Source organism: Natrix helvetica, assembly GCF_964273705.1.
Source record: "Natrix helvetica genome assembly, chromosome: 1".
NCBI lineage: Eukaryota > Metazoa > Chordata > Lepidosauria > Squamata > Natricidae > Natrix > Natrix helvetica.
The window spans coordinates 248,127,518-248,150,206 of NC_138548.1; the positions used below are offsets into that span (position 1 = coordinate 248,127,518).

A 22,689-nucleotide genomic window follows, 5' to 3' on the forward strand; every position below is an offset into this window, starting at 1 on the left:
TTATCAGTCTTCCTCTGAAGCAAATTCAGAGGTCACTCTACGGCCACCATGCAAATCAGACAGATGGGAGCAGTACCTAGGACCATGATGGCAAACCTATGGAGCCATATTTGCTGGCACGCCAGCTGTCAGCTCCGGCGTGCGCAGCTGATTTGTGGCCTTCCGGAGGGCCAGGGAAGGCCATTTTTTCTCTCCCCAGGCTTCAGGAAAGCCTCGGGAGGCTGGGGAGGGTGAAAAACAGGCCCAACGGGACAACTGGAAGTTCAGAAATGATCTTTTTCCGGCTTCCGGAGAGTCTCCGGTGAGCCGGAAGAGGACATTTTCACCCTCCCGCGGCTTCAGGAAAGCTCCTGGAGGCTAGGGAGGGTGAAAAACAAGTCCAACAGGCCAATTGGAAATTTGTCCCCAAACTTCCGGTTGGCTCGTTGGGGCTGTTTTTCGCCCTCCCCAGCCTCGGGGGGCTTTCTTGAAGCCTGGGGAGGGTGAAAAAACGGCCTCCAAGGGCCAACTGGAAGTTCAGAAACGATCCATTTCCAGCTTCCGGAGGGCCTCCGGGGGTGGGGGGACGGACCCAGGGAAGGTCGTTTTTGCCCTCCCCAGGCTTCAGGAAAGCCTCAGGAGCCTGGAAAGGGTTGGTGCATGCATGTGCAGGGGGGGTTCAAGTACCCATGCACAGGTGGGCAGGGAGGATTGAATTGGTGTTGGCACACGGGCGCACGCAATAACGCACATGCAATTTTGGCACGCCATAAGAAAAAAAGTTCACCATCACTGACCTAGGAGGTGCCAAGTTGGTCCCATGGTACCCGAAGAAGGGAGTTGAAGATGAAAGCCTGTTTTTTAATAAAATGGGTTCATCGGAAAAGGTGTTATCAGGCTCCTCCATCTGTTTTGCCACCATAGACTAACACATCTTTCCTCCCGCAGTGATGTTTTAGGAAGGACCAACAATGTCTCTGAAAGTGGCAAGGGCAGATGGAGACTAACTTGATTGTGCGCCCGTTTATAATAAAGCCTACTGTATATAATTGCATTTCTGCCTATTCAATAGTTAAGTCACTATGAATATAATGGAACTTCTGTCAGAAACAAGGATAGGGATCCTGATTCTCCAAATCCTCCCGGCCAGCATGGCTAGAAGTATGGGAAACTGAGGACTGTAATTCAGCAACATTTACAGAGCCACAAGTTCCCTTCCTTCGTGGAAAGGCTAACTAAAGGCCAGTATTTTCCAACCTAAGCAACTTTAAAATATGGGTACTTCGATTAAAAGAGGAGCCACCACCTCCTCTCCAGTCTAATCCCATAGTTTTCAGTTTGTTTTAATCTTCTGTAATTCTAATCTATTTTTAATATTTATAATTGTTTTTACTTCCATGAGTTTTATTATAAGCCACTCATGAATCCCCTCGAACTGTGAGATGAGAGGCATCTAAATTTGATAAAGATTAATAATTAACTCCCAGAATTTCCTAGCCGGCATGGCCAAACATTCTAGGAACTGAAATCTACACATCTTAAAATTGCTGAAGTTGGGAAACGCAGCCTTAAAAGGAAGACTGGGTCTTTAAGCTGGCAGCCTCTTCGAAATCTCTAGAAAGCAGATAGCAATTCAAGCCATTCTACCTCTCTCAATCAGGTCTGGGCAGGTAAAAGGTTACCGGTAGTCCTCGGCTTACAATTGAGCCCCACGTTTCATTTCTAACCAAGGCAGTTAAGTGAGTTTTGTCCCATTTTACAACCCTTTTTTGCCTCAGCTAAGTGAATCATTGGAGTTATTAAGTGAATCATGCAGTTGTTAAGCAAATCTGGCTTCCTCCATTGACTTTGTCAGAAACAAGCTGGGAAGGTTATAAATGGCAATCACATGATCCCAGGACAATGCAATTGTCATAAATCCGTGCTAGTTGCCAAATGCCTGAATTTTGATCAAGTGACCAGGGGGATGCTGCAACGGTCATAAGGGTCGAAACCAGTAATGGGTTTCTTACCTTTTGTTACCGGTTTGGAACTGGAAGCGGCGGTGCACACACACTTACTTCACTCCTGCATGGCACTTTTGCACATGCGCACAACCTTCTGCGCATATGCAGATTATCCATGATGAGGTCTGGGCGAGTGGGCAGAGCCTCCCGCCGCCCCTACGAGTTTGCCCGAACCGGGGCGAACAGGGAGAATGCCACCTCTGGTCGAAACAAGTCACAAATCACTTTTTTCAATATGTTGACCCACTGAACCAAAGCAATGTGATGTCATGTATTTTATTTCAGTCTCAGCAAATCAAAAGGTAATCTCGCATTCAAGAGGGGCATCTCACATCCATATTAACAAAATTTCTCCAAAATACATACTGATGTTTCATATAACAGTTTGGTTACATCACTTTCATTTAGATAGCGAATCTAGGGGGGGAAAATGCATGGCTTTTTAAAAAGTATATTATAGGTCAGCTAGAAACCATTTGCAAAAAACCATACAGTACTAAAGAAACCTAGAATACATTGTAGTCAGTCTGCAAAACCTAGTTATCAGTTAGTGTTTCAGTTTCTAGAGGAAAGAGCGCTGCAACACCTTTTTTCAGACGCTGAAAAAGCACCTGAATGTTTACGTTGCAGCACTTCCAACCTGAACTGAGATGGCTGTCTCTCAAGTCTACAGATGTGTAGCAAAGTGCTCCAAATAACACAAGCCTGCTTGTTCACAAATTTTAATAAAAGCGAAAGATTTGTGCTAAAGCAGGGAAGCAAAAACTAAGCATTGCAGAAGCATGCAGAAAGACCATCCTATTCTGCCATGTTCTTGTTACCGGATGTTGTGTTTTGCCCCAGGACAATCTGGAGCAAACGCCAGGAAGCAATTTGTATCTACTGCCAAGTGGGAGAGTGCGGACATGGGCCCAAAGTTGGAAATAAGTGGTGTTGCTTCAAGCACTGCATAGAACTTGGGCTGAAGCAACGGTGAAAGAAGGCCCAAGCTTGGGAGGCCATTTTTTGTTTTTGTTTTGTAGTGGCAGTACTAGAAATGGCAATTTCAAGTATTTTTCTTATCAAGGGCAGTAAGGGTATAAAGTTTTACAACCGTTTTATATCTGTGTCATTTCAGCGTCAAATCAGATTTAATGTTTAAGAATGAAGAGATGGTTTTCATTGTTTTAGACAAATGAGGGGATGCCAGCACTAGGATTTCAACTGGTCCGATAAGTTTCCAAAACCTTTGGAAGCCAAACATCCTAAAGACCTACTGCCATAGAAAATTCCTAAAACCCTCCCCCCACATTTTGTTTCAAGAACTGTGATCTGAATATGGCATTTTACTCATCAGAATTGTACTCAAGGAAAGAGGAAATAGACAAAGCCCTACAAGGCATTAACTGTTTTTTTTAAGCAAAGCCTTTGAATGTATGAAGTTAAACCAAAGAGTTATTGAAAGGTAATCTGACGTTCACCACACACACACAGTGAGTGTGATGGCTGAAAACCATAAAACAAATCTGTTCCTTCAAGTTGCAATGCGCTCAAAATTAAAGGAATAAAATCTGTGCAATATTAAACTAAACACATAAATAAGCTCATATATGACTATTTTCTCTATTAGAAACCATATCACCTACTAGTAGGACGATCAGCCATTTTGGTCAAATCAACTACCCTGTTAAACTATAGAGGTAAAGATGCTTTCCTGGCTAAAACTATGCAGCCACCACACTTCGTTACTGTAAAACTGAAAGCGCCACGGTATTAAGAGAGTAGGCAAGGCTGTCCATAGTGTGAAGCATTTGTGCTACCATACATGCATCTTGTAGAAGAAATGGCAGGAAATCCCATTGTCCAAGTAGAGTCAAATGTCTAATACATGCTGTCAAATTTGTCAGAAGATCGGTGAACTTCCTTAATCAGAGGATGGCAGGGTTCATGCAACGAAGAACCAATGAAAAGATCACAGAGATAATTTTCTTCTGAAGCTTCACCGTGAATGAGCTGGGCAGCACCTAAAATACCAACACCTACCAAATTCAATAGCTGTTGGTAAGTTTCAGCTGAAGTCATCTTTCTTCAAGGAAGAATGTTCTCTGGGACAATTAAAAGGTGGGATAGGGGAAAAGACTCCTTCATTATATCATATAGAGGAGAACAATGTATTGTCTGTGCATTCCCAAATCCAGAAAAACATTGGAAACACTTTCCTACTGGCATATATATATATCTGTCATTTCTGTCCATGAGAGATACATGTACTGGGGTGGGGTGGGGGTGGGGAAGACAAGGTGGCTCTTATCGCTGTCATATCCCTAATCAATATTTAGCCACATGGCAATAAAGGATGTAACATGTGATGATGGTTCTCTACTGGGTTTTCTTGTCCTCTGGAGGAAAGTAAGGAGGGGGAGGAGGCTGGTCCTAAAATGTGAGAGAGAAAAACAACAACTTCAGTTTATTATTACACGTATTTCAACTGCAGAGCATTTCTTATGCTTCATATATGCAACAAATATAAATTAGACTTATACTGCACGAACCATGTTCTTAAATTGTTGGGGGGGCGGCGGTTTCTCTTGTACTATCATGTAATTTTAAAAAGCTTTTTTTTCTTCCATAAGATCTATTTTTGGCACCTTTTATGTCCTGTCATCTACTTTTCCCTTACTAATATCAGGCAGTGTTAAATAAATGAATAATGCTGCCTAATAATTAGACCCATGTGCTAACTTGTAATAATACAGGTGAAACTCGAAAAATTAGAATATCGTGCAAAAGTTCATTTATTTCAGTAATGCAACTTGCATCTCATTTGGAAACCAAGGACTCAGAGTATGGAGGAAGAATGAAGAGGCCAATGAAGCACAGTAATCCCACGGTCATTGAACCAGTTTTTGGTGCTTTTGGCAAAAGTTGCTCTCATCAGAAAAGAGGACTTTGGACCACTGAGCAACAGGACTTTGGACCACTGTGCTTCATTAAGACCAGGGTCAACGCAGCCGTCTACCAGGAGATTTTGGAGCACTTCATGCTTCCTTCCGCAGACAAGCTTTATGGGGATGCTGACTTCATTTTCCAGCTGCCCACACTGCCAAAAGCACCAAAACCTGGTTCAATGACTGTTGGATTACTATGCTTGTTTGGCCAGCAAACGCGTCTGACCTGAACACCATAGAGAATCTATGGGACATTGCCAAGAGAAAGATGAGAGACATGAGACCGAACAATGCAGAAGAGCTGAAGACCACTATTGAAGCATCCTGGTCTTCCATAACACCTCAGCAGTGCCACAGGCTGATAGCTTCCATGCCACGCTGCATGGAGGCAGTAATTGCTGCAAAAGGGGCCCAAACCAAGTACTGAGTACATATGCATACTTTTCAGAGGTCCAATATTGTTCTATGTACAATCCTTGTTTTATTGATTGCATGTAATATTCTAATTTTCTGAGATGGTGGATTTGGGGTTTTCATGAGCTGTAAGCCATAATCATCACAATTATGACAAATCACGGCTTGAACTATCTTGCTTTGCATGTAATGAGTCTTATCTCATGTATTAGTTTCACCTTTTAAGATGCATTACTGGAATAAATGAACTTTTGCATGATATTCTAATTTTTTGAGTTTCACCTGTATACCAATGTATAGATGTACGAAGCTACTATGTACAAGTTGGAAGATGATTTAAGACAATAGGGACATCCATGCTAAGGGGCCCTTGGATGTGGTCTGAGGACGTACAATGCAGCCAACTTGCTGAACTAAGAATCTTGGATCGAGTTAGGGCCTGGGTAGAAGAGACAATGGGAATCCTTTCAAAGTTGCTGTGAGTTCCATGATGAAAGAAAAGATGGCACCCACAAACACTGTCACTCAAGGATGGATTAAGGGCTGTTCATGTCCATGAGAGGTACAGCAAAGGCAAAAGCATTGTGGCATGGGATTTCCCCCCCCCCCCAAAAGCAAATCAAATTCCCTTGATAGAGCCTCTGCAATATAATCTTATTAAAATTATATAATTAGGGAAATTATAGAATGTCTATAAAACATCCTCAAATAGTGCAACCTACCTATAAAACTATATACACCTAATCACCACATGTAATCTCCCTCATTTTCCAGCCCTTTCTTTAAAAATCTGAACCTACATATATGTATGTTCTCCACGACAAATATAGACAGTAAATTGGACAGATATGAGGAAAGCTAATGAAGCTGCAGTTGAGAAATCAGAAAGAAGGAAGTGGAGAAGGACGTTATACAGAAAGAAGAAGTGAATAATACATAGGAAAATTTCTAGAAAAATTCACGAGAAGAGGAAGATATCACTGGGATGGTGAAATGTAAAAAGACCCCAAAACAAGATCCCACCAAAGTTAAAGGTAGAAAGGGGGAAAAAAACCAAATGAGAAAGCAGCGCGTTAAGTGATTTCAAAGAAGGGAAATGTGGAAGCTTTGAGCTGTAACCAAGAGGCGCACTTTTTTCACTTGACCTAAATATAGTTTTGGAAGTTACCATGGGCATGTAGACATGATGAGGGTTGCCTGGGTTGTAATATGCACTTGCAGCAGCTTCTGCAGCCTTAGCTTCAGCTGTAAAAAAAACAACAACAGCACATATTAGTGATGATTGTGATAATCAGTCCCAATCCCGAACTTCCGGTTTGCCTGTAGGGCCTGTTTTTTGTGGGCGAAAAATGGCCTTAAAAGAAGGCCAAAGTCAGCCCGCAGATGTGCTCGAGCTGACAAAGTAATGCCTCACATGCCCTAACAAATGGCTCCACGTGCCACCTGTGGCACGCGTGCCATAGGTTCGCCATCACGGCTCTAGGTGGCTTACAATAAAAACAGATAAAACAGATACAGCATAACAAATAAAAAAACACATATCACATGAGCATCCAACAATTGTGTAAAAGCCATTTATGGATGAGTTGCATAGATTCAAATAGAGAGGGGAAAAACCGAGCACTTAAGTTTAGAAATAAGAGCTGGGTGTACATATTATACTCACCTGCTGAATAAATTGATTTGTTTTCTTTCAGTTTAACATGGTGGGTGAAATTATATATTATGGATTGTAAAACCATGGTTTATGCTTAGCATGTGTAGGATTCTAGGCAGCTTTTGTTTATTCAAGAAAATACATAATATATAAGTCTTATTGATAACTATTAAGCTGGAAATTAGGGTTGAACCTGAATGTTCAAATCACTGTCATATTCTGTGCTAGATCAAATCAAACAGATCACACTGTCATTTAATACAACGTAGAATCCCTGTTGTAATTCTCTTGCCATTTTTGCCCAAAGCTGCTCTATGTTTTTTTCCTAGAGGAATGCAATCAGCTACTCAAATTCTGTGAAGTCCTCTAATGTTATTCAAAGGACAAGGCTAAAACAATGCAGCAGTTCATGTCACCCAATTCTTGCTTCCAAGATGGAAAACTGCTTTAGCAACCAATCATCTCCTGTATTATACAGTATTGATCTTGCTCCTCATATTTCCCCAAATGCAGTATAAGGTAAGGAGAGAAGCTCTACTGTCCTTTAATCATATAATAACAGGATTATTCTGCTTAGCTAAAAAGGACTTATTTTCACCTACTTCTAATACCAGAGCACCGTTCTGTATTTTGTGATATATTCCTGCTCAGACCTACTGCAGCAGAGGTGGGTTCCTACCGGTTCGGCTGAACCAGTAGTGGTTTTCCGGCCTGGGTCACCAGAACCAGCAGTGACCCAGGTATGTCACACCTCCGAACCCCCCCTTTTTGTTCTGCGCATGCGCAGATCTATTTTGGGGCAACTGCACATGGAGCACAAAATTGCATGTGCACCCAAATCGGTATTAATGCCAGCAGCAACCCACCCCTGTACTGGAGGGATATGTTTCAAGAACTGTGACCCTTACTATTCTAAGAATCAAACTAGAAGTTTCTAAAAGCCACAGGGTAAAAAACTAAAGTCTTTCCTGATTTCCTTCTTCTCCAGGCAGATGTCTACACAAGAGGAAGATTATACCCTCTGACATACTGCCACTCTTCAACAATAACAGGCCTGTTGCCAAACACTGACTCCAACACCACACATTGAATTTGCCTCTAAAATTTTCTCTCTCTCGTTCTTTGCTAATGATACATATTATAGCATGGAAGTTTCCTCTTTGTTTTGTAATATTTGTTAAAAACTCCTAGTCTATGCTATTGGACAAAATTATAGTCAAATGAATAAAGAACAGTTTAGGAGAAAATGGAACCAATTCAAGCATGCAATGTAATTTATATAATAAACTGTCTGTGAGGCCCGGCTTTTGGCACACTTTGTATAGGAATATATGCCCTGCATGCTTTTCTTTTTCTTGTATGTTTTTTCTTAATTCTTTCTTGATAACTGTGTGGGTTTTATTTTGTATTCAATTAACTAAAAACATATTATATTAAAAAGCCATGTAAATAAAACTTGTGCTGTTATTCTGTCTAGGAATTAACCACCTGTCATTTTTCCTGAAAACTCAGCCCTTCCTAGGTTTATTTTTTGGTGAAATTTGCTGGATGTTTTGCCTTTTTATTGGTGATACACAGGGTGAACAAAACCCCTTTTTCCTATCTCTACAATCTGCATTTGTGAAGCTTGACAAAAACAAAAGGCAATTCATTTATAAATAGATTTAGTTTGAGGTCTTGCAAAGGAGATTAATAGAACTTCAATTGAACCATTTTTAGAAATTAGCCATCCAAGTTTGCACCAATCTATCATTCTTCAGAAAATTTCCTTTCTTGGCCTATGTGCAAACATCTTACCTGCTGGAGTGGTGGGAAGATCTGGGCCATCAGCAGGTGGCTCCATAGGCCCAGGATAGGGAGGAGGCGGAAGCTGCATATATCCCATAGCACCATCCATTGGTGGGCCAGGATACAATTCTAGGACAATGGAAAAAAGACAAGTGTACAGCACTGCAAAAACAATTAGCTGAGACAAACCACAGTTTCACTGAAATGCCCTCCTTCAAATTGACCTTTTTAGGTACATTAAAGAGTCCAATTTAGAAGAAGAAAGAAGAAGAAAGAAGAAAGAAGAAAGAAGAAAGAAGAGGAAGAGGAAGAGGAAGAAAGAAGAAAGAAGAAGAAGAAGAAGAAGAAGAAGAAGAAGAAGAAGAAGAAGAAGAAGAAGAAGAAGAAGAAGAAGAAGAAGAAGAAGAAGAAGAAGAAGAAAATGAAGAAAGAAGAAGAAGAAGCAATCAGAGCTATTTCAGATATATTTCTGACCATGCTAACTGCTTCCAACCTATCCAGATTGGCTCCCTTGTCTGAATATTTTCATCAACCTATGAAAGGTATGGAGAAGTATTGGGACAAGGATGAACCATATATTACCCAGTAGAACTTAACAAGGGAGTTGCCAGTTAGGGTGACAACTGAAAATAAGGTGAAAATCAGGATGAAACGGTGAGCCTCACTGGGTTTCCCTAATATATTTCTAACTGGAACATGAATTAAAAGTTGCCTCCTTTTACTTTCAAAACTCACCAGGTGGTGGTGGTGGATAAGGGTATCCCGAAGGAGGAGGAGAAGAATATATCCCATTGGTAGCAAGTGGTGGGAAGGTATAGCCCCCATTTGGCATGTAGGAGTAACCATAGGCTCCATTGGGACCTTCTCCTCTGGAAGCTAGAAAATAAAGATGAATAAATTAATTCAACCAAACTGACAGGAAGTGTTTCAGGAATACAACAGCCAGAACCCACTTCCACAAAACACATGAAGCTCACTGACATCACAATACCAATTAAAATCAACAACTAGCAATATCAGTAATTACAGGCGAGTTCTCCTACATCAGGCATGCCCAAAGTACGGCCCGGGGGCCAAATGTGGCCCTTTTTCAAATTTCAAGCGGCCCGCAGCCTCTTCTCCCCACTGGAGTTATTTGTTTAGTCTTTCATAAAATACCATATTTTTCGAAGTATAAAGATGCATCTTTTTCCCCTCAAAAAAGAGGCTAAAAATCTGGGTGCACCTTATACACTGAATACAGCATTTTTTGCCTCCCAAAACTGCCCCCTTCACCAAAATGGCTGCGCATAGCCTTTAGGAGGTTTTCAGAGTGCTCCTGGGGGCTGTGGAGGGCATAAATGAGCAAAAAATGGGCCATTTTTTGCTCAACTTTGCCCCCACTAGCCCCCAGGAGCACTCTAGAAGCCTCTTAAAGGCTATTCATGCCCTTTAAAAAAAAGGCCCATTTTCGTGAAAAATGAGCCATTTTTGGGCAAGTGCAAAAACTTTTTTTTTTAATGTGCCTCTTCAAAATCTTGGTGCATCTTATACTCTAAAAAATATGGTAGTTAATTCACATTTAATGTTAAGGGTTCAAAGAATGTCAGGCTGAATGATCGGCCCCACACATTTTCACCTCACCAAATCTGGCCCTTCTTGCAAAAAGTTTGGACACCCCTGTCCTACATAGATGATCTTTGACTTAACAATCATTCATTTAGAGACCATCAGAAATTACAATGACACTGACTCAAATGGCTTACAACCAGTCCTCACACTTATGACTGTCAGAGGATCCTGTGAATGCTTGGCAACGGGCATGTATTTATGACAGTTGCAGCATCCTGAGGTGATGTGATCTCCATTTGCAACCTTCCCAGCTGGCTTCTGACAAGCGAAGTCAACGGGGACAACTGGATTCGCTTAATGCCTGCATGGTTTGCTTAACAACAATAGTGATTTCCGTAACAATCGTGGCAAGAAAGGTCATGCAACTGCCCTGTTTAGCAATCTAAACTAGGGTCCCAATTGTAGTTGTTAAGTCGAAGACTACCTAAAGTGATGTTATATTCTTTAGTTCTATCGCTTCCTTTCCACAACAGAATTTGTGAAGCCTAGTACAGGAGCGAAAAAATGAAGCCAACAGCATTGCAAAACAGTTCTGGCTTTTTGTTTAAACGCTCTAATGCACGGGTGTCAAACTCACCGCATCACGTTGCTGTCGTGTGACGCTCGCAACGTTTTCCCCCTTCGTTTGACACCCCGCTCTAACGTATCAGATAAAAACAGAGTAGAAATGCAGAAACACAGAGCAAGCAGAACCGCCTAAGTCCAGCATTGGACTAGTTAGTGGAAGAAAGCAGGACACTGGAGAAATGAAAGTTTTCTGTCTCATGAAAGTTAATTTGGTACTAGAAAGAGTTCAGAGGCAGCAGGAGGGGCCAGGGGAAAGGAGGCAGTTGATTGGAAAGGCGAGTGAGAAGAAAGGCTGACATTCTGCCCTTAGCAGAAAGGAGATCTGAAAACAGAACTACCAACTGAATAATCTATTGGTTTGTGGAATAACAGACACAGGTGGTCCTTGATTTATGACTACAACTGAGCCCAGGATTTTGGCCGTAAGCTGCTGCAATCGTTAATTGGGTCATCACATGACCTGACTCAATTTTACAACCATTTTTTATCATGGTCATTATAAAACCATTATATCACTACAGTTGTTAAGCAAACTATGTGGTCATTAAATGAATCCAATGGCCGTTTTTTGCTGGGGGGAAAAAAACATTGCCACTCATAGTCACATGGCTGCAGGATGCTGCAACCAATCAGAAGTGTGAGCTAGTTGCCAAGCGCACGAAATGCAATTATGTGATGGAAGCGGAAGAGTCATAACCACAGCCATAACTTTGAGGATGGGTCATTAGCTTTTAAAAAGTCTATCGTAACTTCAAATAGTCATTAAGTGAGAGCTGCCGGTATTAAGTGAGGACTACTTATATTAACAGCACACAGAAAACTTCTATTGCAAGTGCTAAGCCAAGAGCGAATGCATCTACTGGTGCTCTCGTGATAAAAAGAATAATCTTGAGATAGGGATACCAAAATAAGCACTTATTTGGTAATTAGCTTTATTTTAATTTCCTCATCTATTTTAAATAATCCAGGCATGTATCCTAATCTGAAACACATTTTCAACTCTTCATCAAGGCACACCCAGATTTCCCTTCCACCAGCCCTTAGCAGATCTTCTTCTGTTATAAATACCTTGAGATGCTACTTGTAACATACGCTGTCCAAACTCAATGGCACCTCCAGCTGAGAATGTCATTTTGAACGTTGCGGATCCTTCCCAACCACCTAGTAAAATAAGATAAGATAGGTGGAAAAAGTAAAATGAGCTTGCCTTTTACCAGGTTATCTTATAAAGCCGTGATGGCGAACCTAAGGCACGGGTGCCACAGAGGGCACACGGAGCCATTTCTAAGGGCACGCGAGGGGTTGCCCTGTCAGCTCCAGCACACATGTGCTTGCTGGCTCTTGCCAGCTGATTTTCAGCCATTTTTCATCCTCCGGAGGCTTTCCTAAAGCCTCCAGAAGGCAGAAAACTGTCAAATGCGCAAACCAGAAATTTGGGAAGGTTTCGCCTGGGGAATGTGAAAAACAGACCTACCTGGGCCACCGGAAGTCAGAAAATGAGGGGAGGGCAGGGGAAGCCGTTTTCACCCTCCCCAGGCTCTAAGAAAGCCATGCGCACATGAGCTGGCAGCAGGGGGGTCACATGAGCATGCACAGAGGGCATGGTGTGGGGGGCATTAAATTATGGGGGTGGGCACGTGAGGCGAAAAAGGTTCCCCATCACTGTTATAAAGACTCCTGAGATCCTTATAAGACTCCTCCTCTATCATCTTTCCATTCAGTTTCAGCCTAAGACTTTTAGAGTCATGTATAAAGACAACTTTAGAAACGAGGGTCGTGTTCTCTTTTTCTCCTTCTTATTTAACTCCGCTTTTCTTTTATACAATATATAGTTCAAGGTGGTGAATCTACCTAATATTCCTGCATTTTTTCCGTAACAACAATCCAGTGAGAGGAGTTGGCCTGACAGTGAGTGACTAGCCCAAAATCACCCAGCCGGCTTTCATGTCTAAAGTGGGACTAGAACAGATAATTTCCTGCTTTCTAGGCCAGCATTAATCACTGCGCCAAGATGCCCCCTAGTTGCTACTTTTAAGATCAGATACATGCTTTCAAACTGTGGAGCCAGAAATAATAATTATTTTTATTTAGATAATAAAATCTGAGAGCTAGCTAATTCTGATCATTTGTGAATATAATTGTTCCTACCTCTACAAAACAAATTTTAAAAACTGGTTACTATTTAATGGCAGGGAGAATTGGGTGAAATCTTTTTTCTATAATGGTTGAGTAAAGTACGAAAGTCTGATTGAGTACTATATATATACAATGTGGATTGATAATGTTGCAGGGAGATGGATTTTAAACAAAAAAAAAAAGATCTGTGCTTTCAAGAGCCATCAAAAGCCAGGAAAGAGAAAAACAACACTAATTTGCAAACAATAACATTAACACAGATTAAATTTGTTCTGAGCGAGCCAGGGCAAATTTGATTTGTTAAAACATCTTCGCAACTATTCTTCAGATAGCCATAAATCAATCTAGAACGGCAACCATGTGAAGTGAAATTAAATAAGAAATAGGAGTTTATCTGGGCTAAAAATTATATGGATTATAGGAACAATTTAGAGCTGCAGGACTGGAAACAGACCACCAAACATGGCTGCAGTTCTTTAAATTTGGGAGCTTCCATCCAAGTAAGGTGGCTGTGTTTTTAGCCCACGATCCTTAGGCATCATCCATCATGTAAAAGTACAATGTTTCTGAATTACTTAGTTGACTTCAACCCCTATGTACGGAAAGCAATGTGATGCCCATGTACAGATATCCATGGCATCTGCTAGGCTTCCAATAATCTGATGTGCATTTCAGTTAATAGAAACTAAATGGGAAGTGAAGATACCGAAAAGGAAAACTCCAGTCTCTGCTGTTATCTATATTTAACAACAAATATCTTTGTATCCCATATATAAAGTGGTAGTAATTAAGGCCAAGTGCTGGTTATGGAAGTCTGGCTATTTGCCTATAAAAAAAGTACAAGTGTGTTGGGGTGGTAAGAAATATCCGGAGGTGTCGAGATATAATGAATTATTTTACCTCCTGGTAAATAGGTATATATGAGTAGTCACAACCACATAGACAGTCAGTTTTCAGTAGCCATATCTCCTCTACTGTAGCCATTTTCTAATAGAATGCTTCCGAAACTCCAAATATGCTCATCGGCACAATCAAATCATTGCCCATACACCACTCTAAAAGTAACATGCTGAAAGGATATGATCAGTATGACCAGACATTTTAAAAGATCCCTTATCTCCCAGCTAGATTGGCAGATTGGATATTTGAAGCAGACACCCAGCGTCATTCAGAAGTAAGGCTCTCGGCTCTTTTAATACAATATAAAAATGACATAAACGAATATTGTCATATTCCATTCTTCTGCTAAAACAAACTTTATGAGATACAGCAGGGGGAAAAACTGTTTAAGAGCTTTCAAGTCAATTAGATATGAAACCTGCAATCAAATAGAACTGCACAGCCATCAGAAAGCAACAGAGATAAGAATCCTGCTGTAGATTAATGACCTCTATGGGATCTCAGAATGCTGCATATCATAAGCCATCTAACCTAAGCAGATGAAGTACAGTGTCTGATTTAGCTTTACTATAAGAAATAAAAAAAATGAGATCCATTTTTTATGACATCTTGTTTCACCATACTTAATGAAAGTAAGCAACGAGGGTGGTCAATGTTGTCATCAGTTTTGAAACTATTTAAAAGTTTCCATACTCTGTATTATGATTCCCCGCCCAAAAAATACTTCTAGCTGAGCTCTACAGTTTGCAAAGAAGTGTGTGTGTGGGGGGCGGACAACCATTCATGCAAGGGAAATCCAGTCTCGATTTAATATAAATAAAAATGTTAAAAAATTCAAAATTAAAATAAAATAAAATTTGAAATATAAAACAAGAATGTATATTTTATATTCATGTAAACAATGACTACTGGACTTTCCCAAAGGAATTATTATTATTATATACTTTATTGATTAAACATGAAACTCAGCCAACTGAACATTCAAAAATGCATTACAAATACCAGTGACTGGTGCTAAAGGTTGATACGGTTTGCTGCCAGCGTCCTAGGTACTAACCAAGTACCTTCTTAAAATATAAGATGTTCCGAGTAGCGCAGTTTTTTGCAGTTCCACTGGTGTTATTGCAGGAAGCTGCAATTTGTGGATGTATCTTGTAAAATTCTTGGACATGGTGCCAAGTGCCCCAATGACAATAGGTATCACTGTTACATGCTTCATCCATAGCCGTGTAGTTTCGATGGGCAGGTCGCGATTTATTGTTGTTGTTGTTGTTGTTGTTGTTATATTATTATTATTATTATTATTATTATTATTATTATTATTATTATTATTATTATTATTATTATTATTATACAATTGTATCACAGCGGCCAGTTGTTTCGCTGGATTTGGCACTGATTACTAGTTGGGCCCCACCCAGGGGCCTAGGACGTCGTAATGTATTTTCGTAATATATGTACGGATCCAAGCAGTGCAGCTTTTTGCATTTGACTGATGGTGATTTTGTCAAGTTTTAACTGTTTTAAATGTAATTCCAGTGCTTTTGGAATAGCACCCAGTGTGCTGATTACCACTGGAATTACCACTGCTGGTTTGTGCCATAATAGTTGAATTTCAATTTTTAAGTCCTGGTATTTCGCGATTTTTTCATGTTCCTTCTCGTCGACCCTGCCATCACCCGGTATTGCGATGTCTATGATTGTAACCTTATTTTTCTCAACCAGTGTGATGATGATGATGATGATTTAGAACAATTAATCAGTGGAACAGCTTGCCTCCAGAAGTTGTGAATGCCCCAATACATCTTCTTTAAGAAGATGTTGGATAGCTATTTGTCTGAAACGGTATAGGGTTTCCTGCCTAGGCAGTGGGTTGGACTAGAAGACCTCCAAGGTCCCTTCCAACTCTACTATTGTATTATTATTATTATTATTATTATTATTATTATTATTATTATTATTATTATTATTATTATTATTATTAATTAACTTTATTCATTAAACATGTAACTCAGCTAACTGAACATTCAAAAATGCATTACAAATGCCATTGACTGGTGCTAATGGTTGATACGGGTTGCTGCCAGCTTCCTAGGTATCAACCAAGTACTTTCTTAAAATATAAGATGCTGTTGTTGTTATTTGCAAGATGAGATGAGAGTTAGAGAATTGAATTGGAACAATACTGCTGATCTTGGGAGTACCCCCTTCCATCAGTTCAGGTACTATGAAAGACCATTCTCTTCTTTTAGCATAGAAGATTTGGTTTAATCATGACTGTTGCTTATTTGGCCCTTTGTTAAAGTAAAGTAGCAAGAAGAATATTTCATTGATTAATTGTTCTCACTGTCAGGAAAGAACTGCATGCATTATTCCAAATGTGATCTTACCAAGGTAATGTATAGCGATACTAATACTTCAAATGACCTTGATGCTATCCTTCTGTCGATGTAGCCCAGGGCAGCATTGGCTTTTTTGGTAGCTGCAACTCACTGCTGGCTCATACGTGATTCTTCACTAGGACTCCTAGATCTGTCTCACAAGTACCACTGCTGAGCCAGGTACCACTTATTCTATACCTGGGCATTTGGTTTTTGTTGCCCAAGTATAAAACCTTAATTTTCTCAATAGTGAACTGTATTTTTTGGGGGGGATAGGGCTCAGTATTTAAATCCATCAGGATCTTTCTAGATCTTGAATCTATCTTCTAAAGTATTGGCCATTTCTATTACCTTGATGCTGCCTGAAAATCTGATGAGTTCCCCTTCTATCTCCTCATCTAAATAGTTTATGAAGATGTTGAAGAATACTGGATCTGAAACTTGGGGTTCCCCACTGCACACTTCCATTAGTTCCACTGTGGACTGAGTGTGGTTGGTCAGCTAGATACAAATCCATCTATCTAGCCCACATTTTTCTATCTTACCAAGAAGTAGGTTGTGGTCTATTTTGTCAAATGCCTTACTGAAGTCCAAATATATTTGTCCAAAGCACATTCACCCTCTATGTTCACCCTCCGAATATGTCACCAATATCTGTTACTACAATGCATAATTATTTTAACCACTTCACTAGCACAAAGTAATTGCAGTATTCACAACTCATTTGTTAATTTTTTTTGCAAGTAAATTAAGAAGAATTCACAGTCCATTGCAAAGATGACGGAGCAGAATAATCCCAATGATTTGTCAATTGATCATAAATCAAATACCAAAAACACAGGGGTACTTACCTCCTGCCTCTGCTTTTATTACGCCCTTGATATAATTTGCTCCAAACACGGGTTGCTTAATTTCACATTCTTTCATTAAATAAAAGGGCATCATGAAAGACTGCATTGCATCTTTTCCCTTAGATACAAAAATAATCTGCAAGCAAAATGAGTACAGATTTTTAATGTTTAGAATCAGAAAAGCAAAACACTAGATTTCATTGCTACACACTAAGAAAATCTCCAATGATATTTTATAACTATCTAATACTTCAATTAATGATTCTAAATTCTTCAGAAAATAGCAACCAACAATTCATTTGATTGATACTATGAAACAGCAATATTAATCTAGTTCTAGATAGCTTTTAAATTCTCAAGCAGCTCAGCTGACATACAGTATTAATCAAATAGCAATAGCATTTAGGCTTACATACTGCCCCATAGTGCTTTATAGCAGTTTACAATGTCAAAGCATTATTTGCATACTGGGCGCTACAATCTAGGTCATTTTACCAACTTGGGAAGAATGGAATGCTGAGTCAACCTTGAGCCCCATCAGGATGAACTCCTGGCTGTGAGCAGAGTTTGCCTGCAATACTGGATTTAACCACTGCGCCACCAGGGCTCTTATGCAAAGGGCTTGAAATACCTACCTGCCCATGTACTTTCAAGTTACTGAAACAGTTAAGCCATTCTAGCACCTCTTTTTACTAGCTCCAGCTTGCTCTCCCCAACATAATTCTAGTACCGCTTCATACTGCAACTGAGAATAATCAAACTAGCCATTGGAAATGAAAACTCATCATAAAACCTCAAGGGATAAGGGCACTGCAAAATCATGCCATCTGTTACAAGGCCGACTCTTTTTTGTAAGCCCTCAGCCACTGCTTCATGTTGCCTAGATGATCTGAACTTCAAATTATGGGACAGAAAAGGAGAAGAAAGGACGAGGCCAGCCTTACAACTACCACCTTTGCTGCTCCTATTTATAGTTCAACTCATTTTATGTTCCTTTTCATTTGGCTTTTGGACTTACCAAGCATAAAAATGCTAATTCCAAAAGTCAGCCATGTTAATACAAAGATTCAAAGATTCTTCCATATCAAAATAGTTAAACCAGAATACCAAAGGTTTAGATCAGGGGTGTCCAAACTTGGCAACTTTAAGACTTGTGGACTTCAACTCCCAGAATTCCCCAGCCAGTTGGCTGGGGAATTCTGGGAGTTGAAGTCCACAAGTCTTAAAGTTGCCAAGTTTGGACACCCCTGGTTTAGATCATAGGTCCTCAAACAACGGCCCGCGGACTGCATGCGGCCCACAGAAGCCATTAATGCAGCCCGCACAGGACCACGAGGCTGCCCCCGCCCACATTGCCCCACCCACCCTTCAGCCGAGTGTAGGACTTACCTTCAGAAACCCAGCGGGCTGGAACTGAAAGATAAGGCCAACAATTTTGGCCTGCAGAAAGGTTCTGGAGGCAGGGGAGGTGAAAAATGAGGTGCATAGACGCCCCAGGAGGCCCAAAATCAGGCCATTTCCCCCCTTTTTTGGCCAAAAAACAGGCCATTTTCACCCATTTTTTGCCTGCAGAATGCTTCTGGAGACGGGGGAGGTGAAAAACAGGGGGCACAGATGCCCCAGGAGGCCACAAAATAGGCAAAAACGGCCTGGTTTTGGCAAAAAATGGACCATTTTCACCTGTTTTTTGCCTGAAGAGACATTCTGGAAGCGGGGAAGGTGAAAAATGGGGTGCACAGAAGCCTCAGGAGGCAAAAAAACGGGCCATTTTCACCTGCCTTTGGACAAAAAAATGGGCCATTTTCACCTGTTTTTTGCCTGAAGAGACATTCTGGAAGTGGGGAAGGTGAAAAATGGGGTGCACAGAAGCCTCAGGAGGCAAAAAAACGGGCCATTTTCACCAGTTTTTTGCCTGAAGAGACATTCTGGAAGTGGGGAAGGTGAAAAATGGGGTGCACAGAAGCCTCAGGAGGCAAAAAACGGGCCATTTTCACCTCCCTTTGGACAAAAAAATGGGCCATTTTCACCTGTTTTTTGCCTGAAGAGACATTCTGGAGGCAGGAGAGCTGAAAAACGGGATGCACAGATGCCTTGGGAGGCCAAAAATGGGCCCATTTTTCACCTTCCTCACCTCCAGGAGCTAGATACAGAGAAGAGAGATAGACAGAGAGAGAGAGTCAGAGAGAGTGAGTCAGAGAGAGAGAAGACAGACAGACTTGTTGATTGTAAGCTCCTTGGGCTGAGAAAAATTGCTGCAAAACTGAGTTTCCTGAAGCGGACCACTAGACTCCTAAACAACTGAAAAAACAATCTAGTACAAAGAAATGTCAACCAACAGAGCAACATGCAAACAAAAGCAAATAAAACATCCCCGGGAGCAAAACAAATTAAAGTTTAATTTGTGTGCACTGTTTAATGGACTGTTAAATTGGCCACTCCCACCTAGTTACATGACCTAACCACACCCACCCAGAGGGACCGTGAATTGGTCCCCTATTTAATAAGTTTGAGGACCCCTGGTTTAGATAGAGACAACTATCAGGAGTTTTAGGATGTTTTTCTCTTTCCAAATAAAAAATACATATTGCTGACTTACTCGATACGGAGTCATGAAGACACTGCCTTTCTTGGTCCCTTTAAATACCTCTGGCATCTGTTCCATATCATGGAATGTAATTTCAATGTGCTCGTAATTCATCAAGATGCTATACTCAAACAAAACAAACATCAGATACTAAGTTTTACTTTCCAGTCATTCTTTTTACGTCCAAGACATATAATATATGCTTTAACATCACTAGCACTATAGTTCAACAAATGCAACCTGTAGATTACTAAATACAAATAGGCACACAATGATTATCAGTGAAGTTGTAAGCAACTCTTTTTGTTGAAAAACGTGAACATGAAAATATCACCCCAAAAATGATCCAATGTTATTCAGCATGAGTAATGCCAAAGGCAGTATTCTTAACACAGCCAAAGCTACTATGTATGAAATTGTATAATTCAGTAAAATGAATACTTTATTTATTCCACTCACTTTTAATACCGTAGCCACAATATCAAACTATTATATCTGTCATTTAGGTAGGATTGTTACTTCAATGCATGTATTTTGTACAGCCTGAACTGAGACAAATTTTCAGCTTTCCTGGTCTTCATAGGATTGACTGAAAAAGTTCCTATCAGCCTTTCTCAGTATTGTATATTGTACATGTTCCTAAACTCTGCAGCAATAAAACTGGTGCTCTCCACCGTTACTCTATAATCTTTGCTTATAATGGTGCTAAAATCAGGCCTCAGTCTGATGATTTATTATCTTTTAATGCTGAAGTCATGTTTTCATTTTTATACTCTTATGCTCTTTTTCATTGCTTCCAGTGAAGAAACATATGTAGAAAACTTGGTTATGTGAGGGTATTCAATATACCCTCCCACTTCCAAAATGCATTTGCTTTTTCTTGACAAAAGAAGAACAAGGAATGGCAAAACCATGTTCAGATGAGAAGAGCAGACATGGTGGTAGATTATACTATTTCATAATATTAACATGACATCAAGAAGCCTTCTGGTAGTTTAACTTTGCATTGGACAAAATTATTACAAGATACTTATGGCATAAGCTCTTTCCTATTGTGGAAATATATATTCTAAGGATATTCTTGGAACTTTACCAAAGTTTATTTCCATCTTTAGTTACATTATTTTGAGTTATTAATTCTTGCTATTAATTCACTTGATTTTGTTTGGATTTCTTGTATATATTTTCCATGACTATTACAATTCACCCTATCTTTTTGTTTGCTTCAATTGGTTGTTTCAATGTACTTGCATAAATATGGAACACCTTTTCTGTTATGGGTGCATTTACTGGTTGTTTTATAAAATTCCATGAGTCTATATTAATATATGAGTACAATAAAGTTATAAATATATGAGAAATAGCTAAAGCAAGTTGGAATAAGAGAAATCACTATGTAATTTGGAATATTTACCTGTGCCATCTTTTTCTGTAATTCCTGTTCCCCTTAATGTTACATTAACAAATGGAGTGTTGCCACTACATCCATTGTCAATGTTCCAACTTTTATTCTCATTTGTTTTCTGAATTTTACTATTTATTCTCCCAGCTCTGTCTTTATTTGTAGCAACTAGTATTCCTTCCAACTTCTTTCTCCAAAAAGAGCATGTGGAAACTCTGATTTTTAAGCTGACTCTTGAGCTGGCTTGCATCTATTGATTTGCCAACTGCTCAGATTGGCGCATATTGCCAACAATGGAAAAAGATATCTATATTATTGATACTTACTACTAGTAATATCATAGGTGAAAGGGAATAATAAAGAAATTTTATTTGTTTTAAAGTATCTTCATGGGAAATGAGGGAATAAATTCAAGTCTTTGGAAACAAAAAACAAACACTCTTTACAAAATTTTACGAGCTGAGGATATTTAGAAAAACATGTTAGGCTCAGGACAAGTTCTATTACATACAATTCTTAGTTGTTTTTCCATTGTTAGCTAATTTTGTTTTAATCTTACTATGCCTTTCAGCCGCACAAAAGCTAAGAAATTTCCAGGAAAATGACCATATTGCAGCATAACAAAAAAGGTCATAGTACTCTAAAGAATAGCCTATTTGTGATCGAAAGGACCGAGTGGGACACAATGGAAAGATTTTTTAAAAAGGCGAGATCAGGGAGGACGGATGGAGAACTTTCTCTCCCCGCTCCTGGAGGCGGGGCATCTGCGAAAGGGCGGGGCCCCGGGAATCAGGAGCCGGGGAGTAAAGGGGGAAGAGCTGCTGACGCAGTATGCTCAGACCGGACCCCACGAGCCGCAAATGCCGCCCCCAGTACCTTTCGCTGTTATTGATAATGACGCCGCCTCCCTCCGAATGGTTCCTGTTGAGCGCCATGGCCGCTAAGCAACTGACGACTCTCTATCCAACGTCCGCTGGACTGAGAGGCTCTTAGCCGTTAATAAAGCGGCTCTACGCAAGTTCTGCGAGCGACTTCCGGCTTAGAGGAGCTCTAGGCAACGAACAGAACCGGAAGAGGAATATAGCAACGACGTGCGATGCCAAGGCATGATGGGAAATGTAGTTCACTGGTTTAAAAGGTGGCTCTTAACCACGGTAAAATTTGCGGGAAAGTGGGAGGGGTGAAGTTTCTGATCACAAACTCCTGTCTTTATATGACACTAGATTCTATTCACAATAATTAATTGATCTTTAGTAAGCGCAACTGTGCAATGTCGGAATAAAGTTTAAAGTTACATAATGCTAGTCTCTTAAAGTTTTGCTAATTAGATATAATACTTTCAGATTCTGATACTACTTACTTTGCTTCCTTAAAATTATCCCTAGTGCATTTTGGATTATTCCTGCATATTTTGGTGAGTATGTCCTTCTAGAAGTATTAATGGGCAACTCTCATAAGATGTTGCAAAAATAAAAGGCAAGAACGT

The 22,689-nt window shown here is 40.1% G+C and overlaps 1 protein-coding gene across 1 annotated transcript; it reads right to left on the reverse strand.

The window, feature by feature from the left end:
* Window positions 1-2,247: 2,247 nt before the first annotated feature.
* WBP2 (WW domain binding protein 2) lies at window positions 2,248-22,295 on the reverse strand. The gene is made up of 8 exons (XM_081936344.1): window positions 22,080-22,295; window positions 19,814-19,922; window positions 17,218-17,353; window positions 12,018-12,110; window positions 9,507-9,647; window positions 8,781-8,900; window positions 6,495-6,571; window positions 2,248-4,397 (listed from the first exon to the last, which is right to left on the reverse strand). The coding sequence occupies exons 1-8, from the start codon at window positions 22,136-22,138 to the stop codon at window positions 4,344-4,346; spliced, it is 789 nt and encodes a 262-aa protein (XP_081792470.1). The 5' UTR covers window positions 22,139-22,295; the 3' UTR covers window positions 2,248-4,343.
* Window positions 22,296-22,689: the final 394 nt, after the last annotated feature.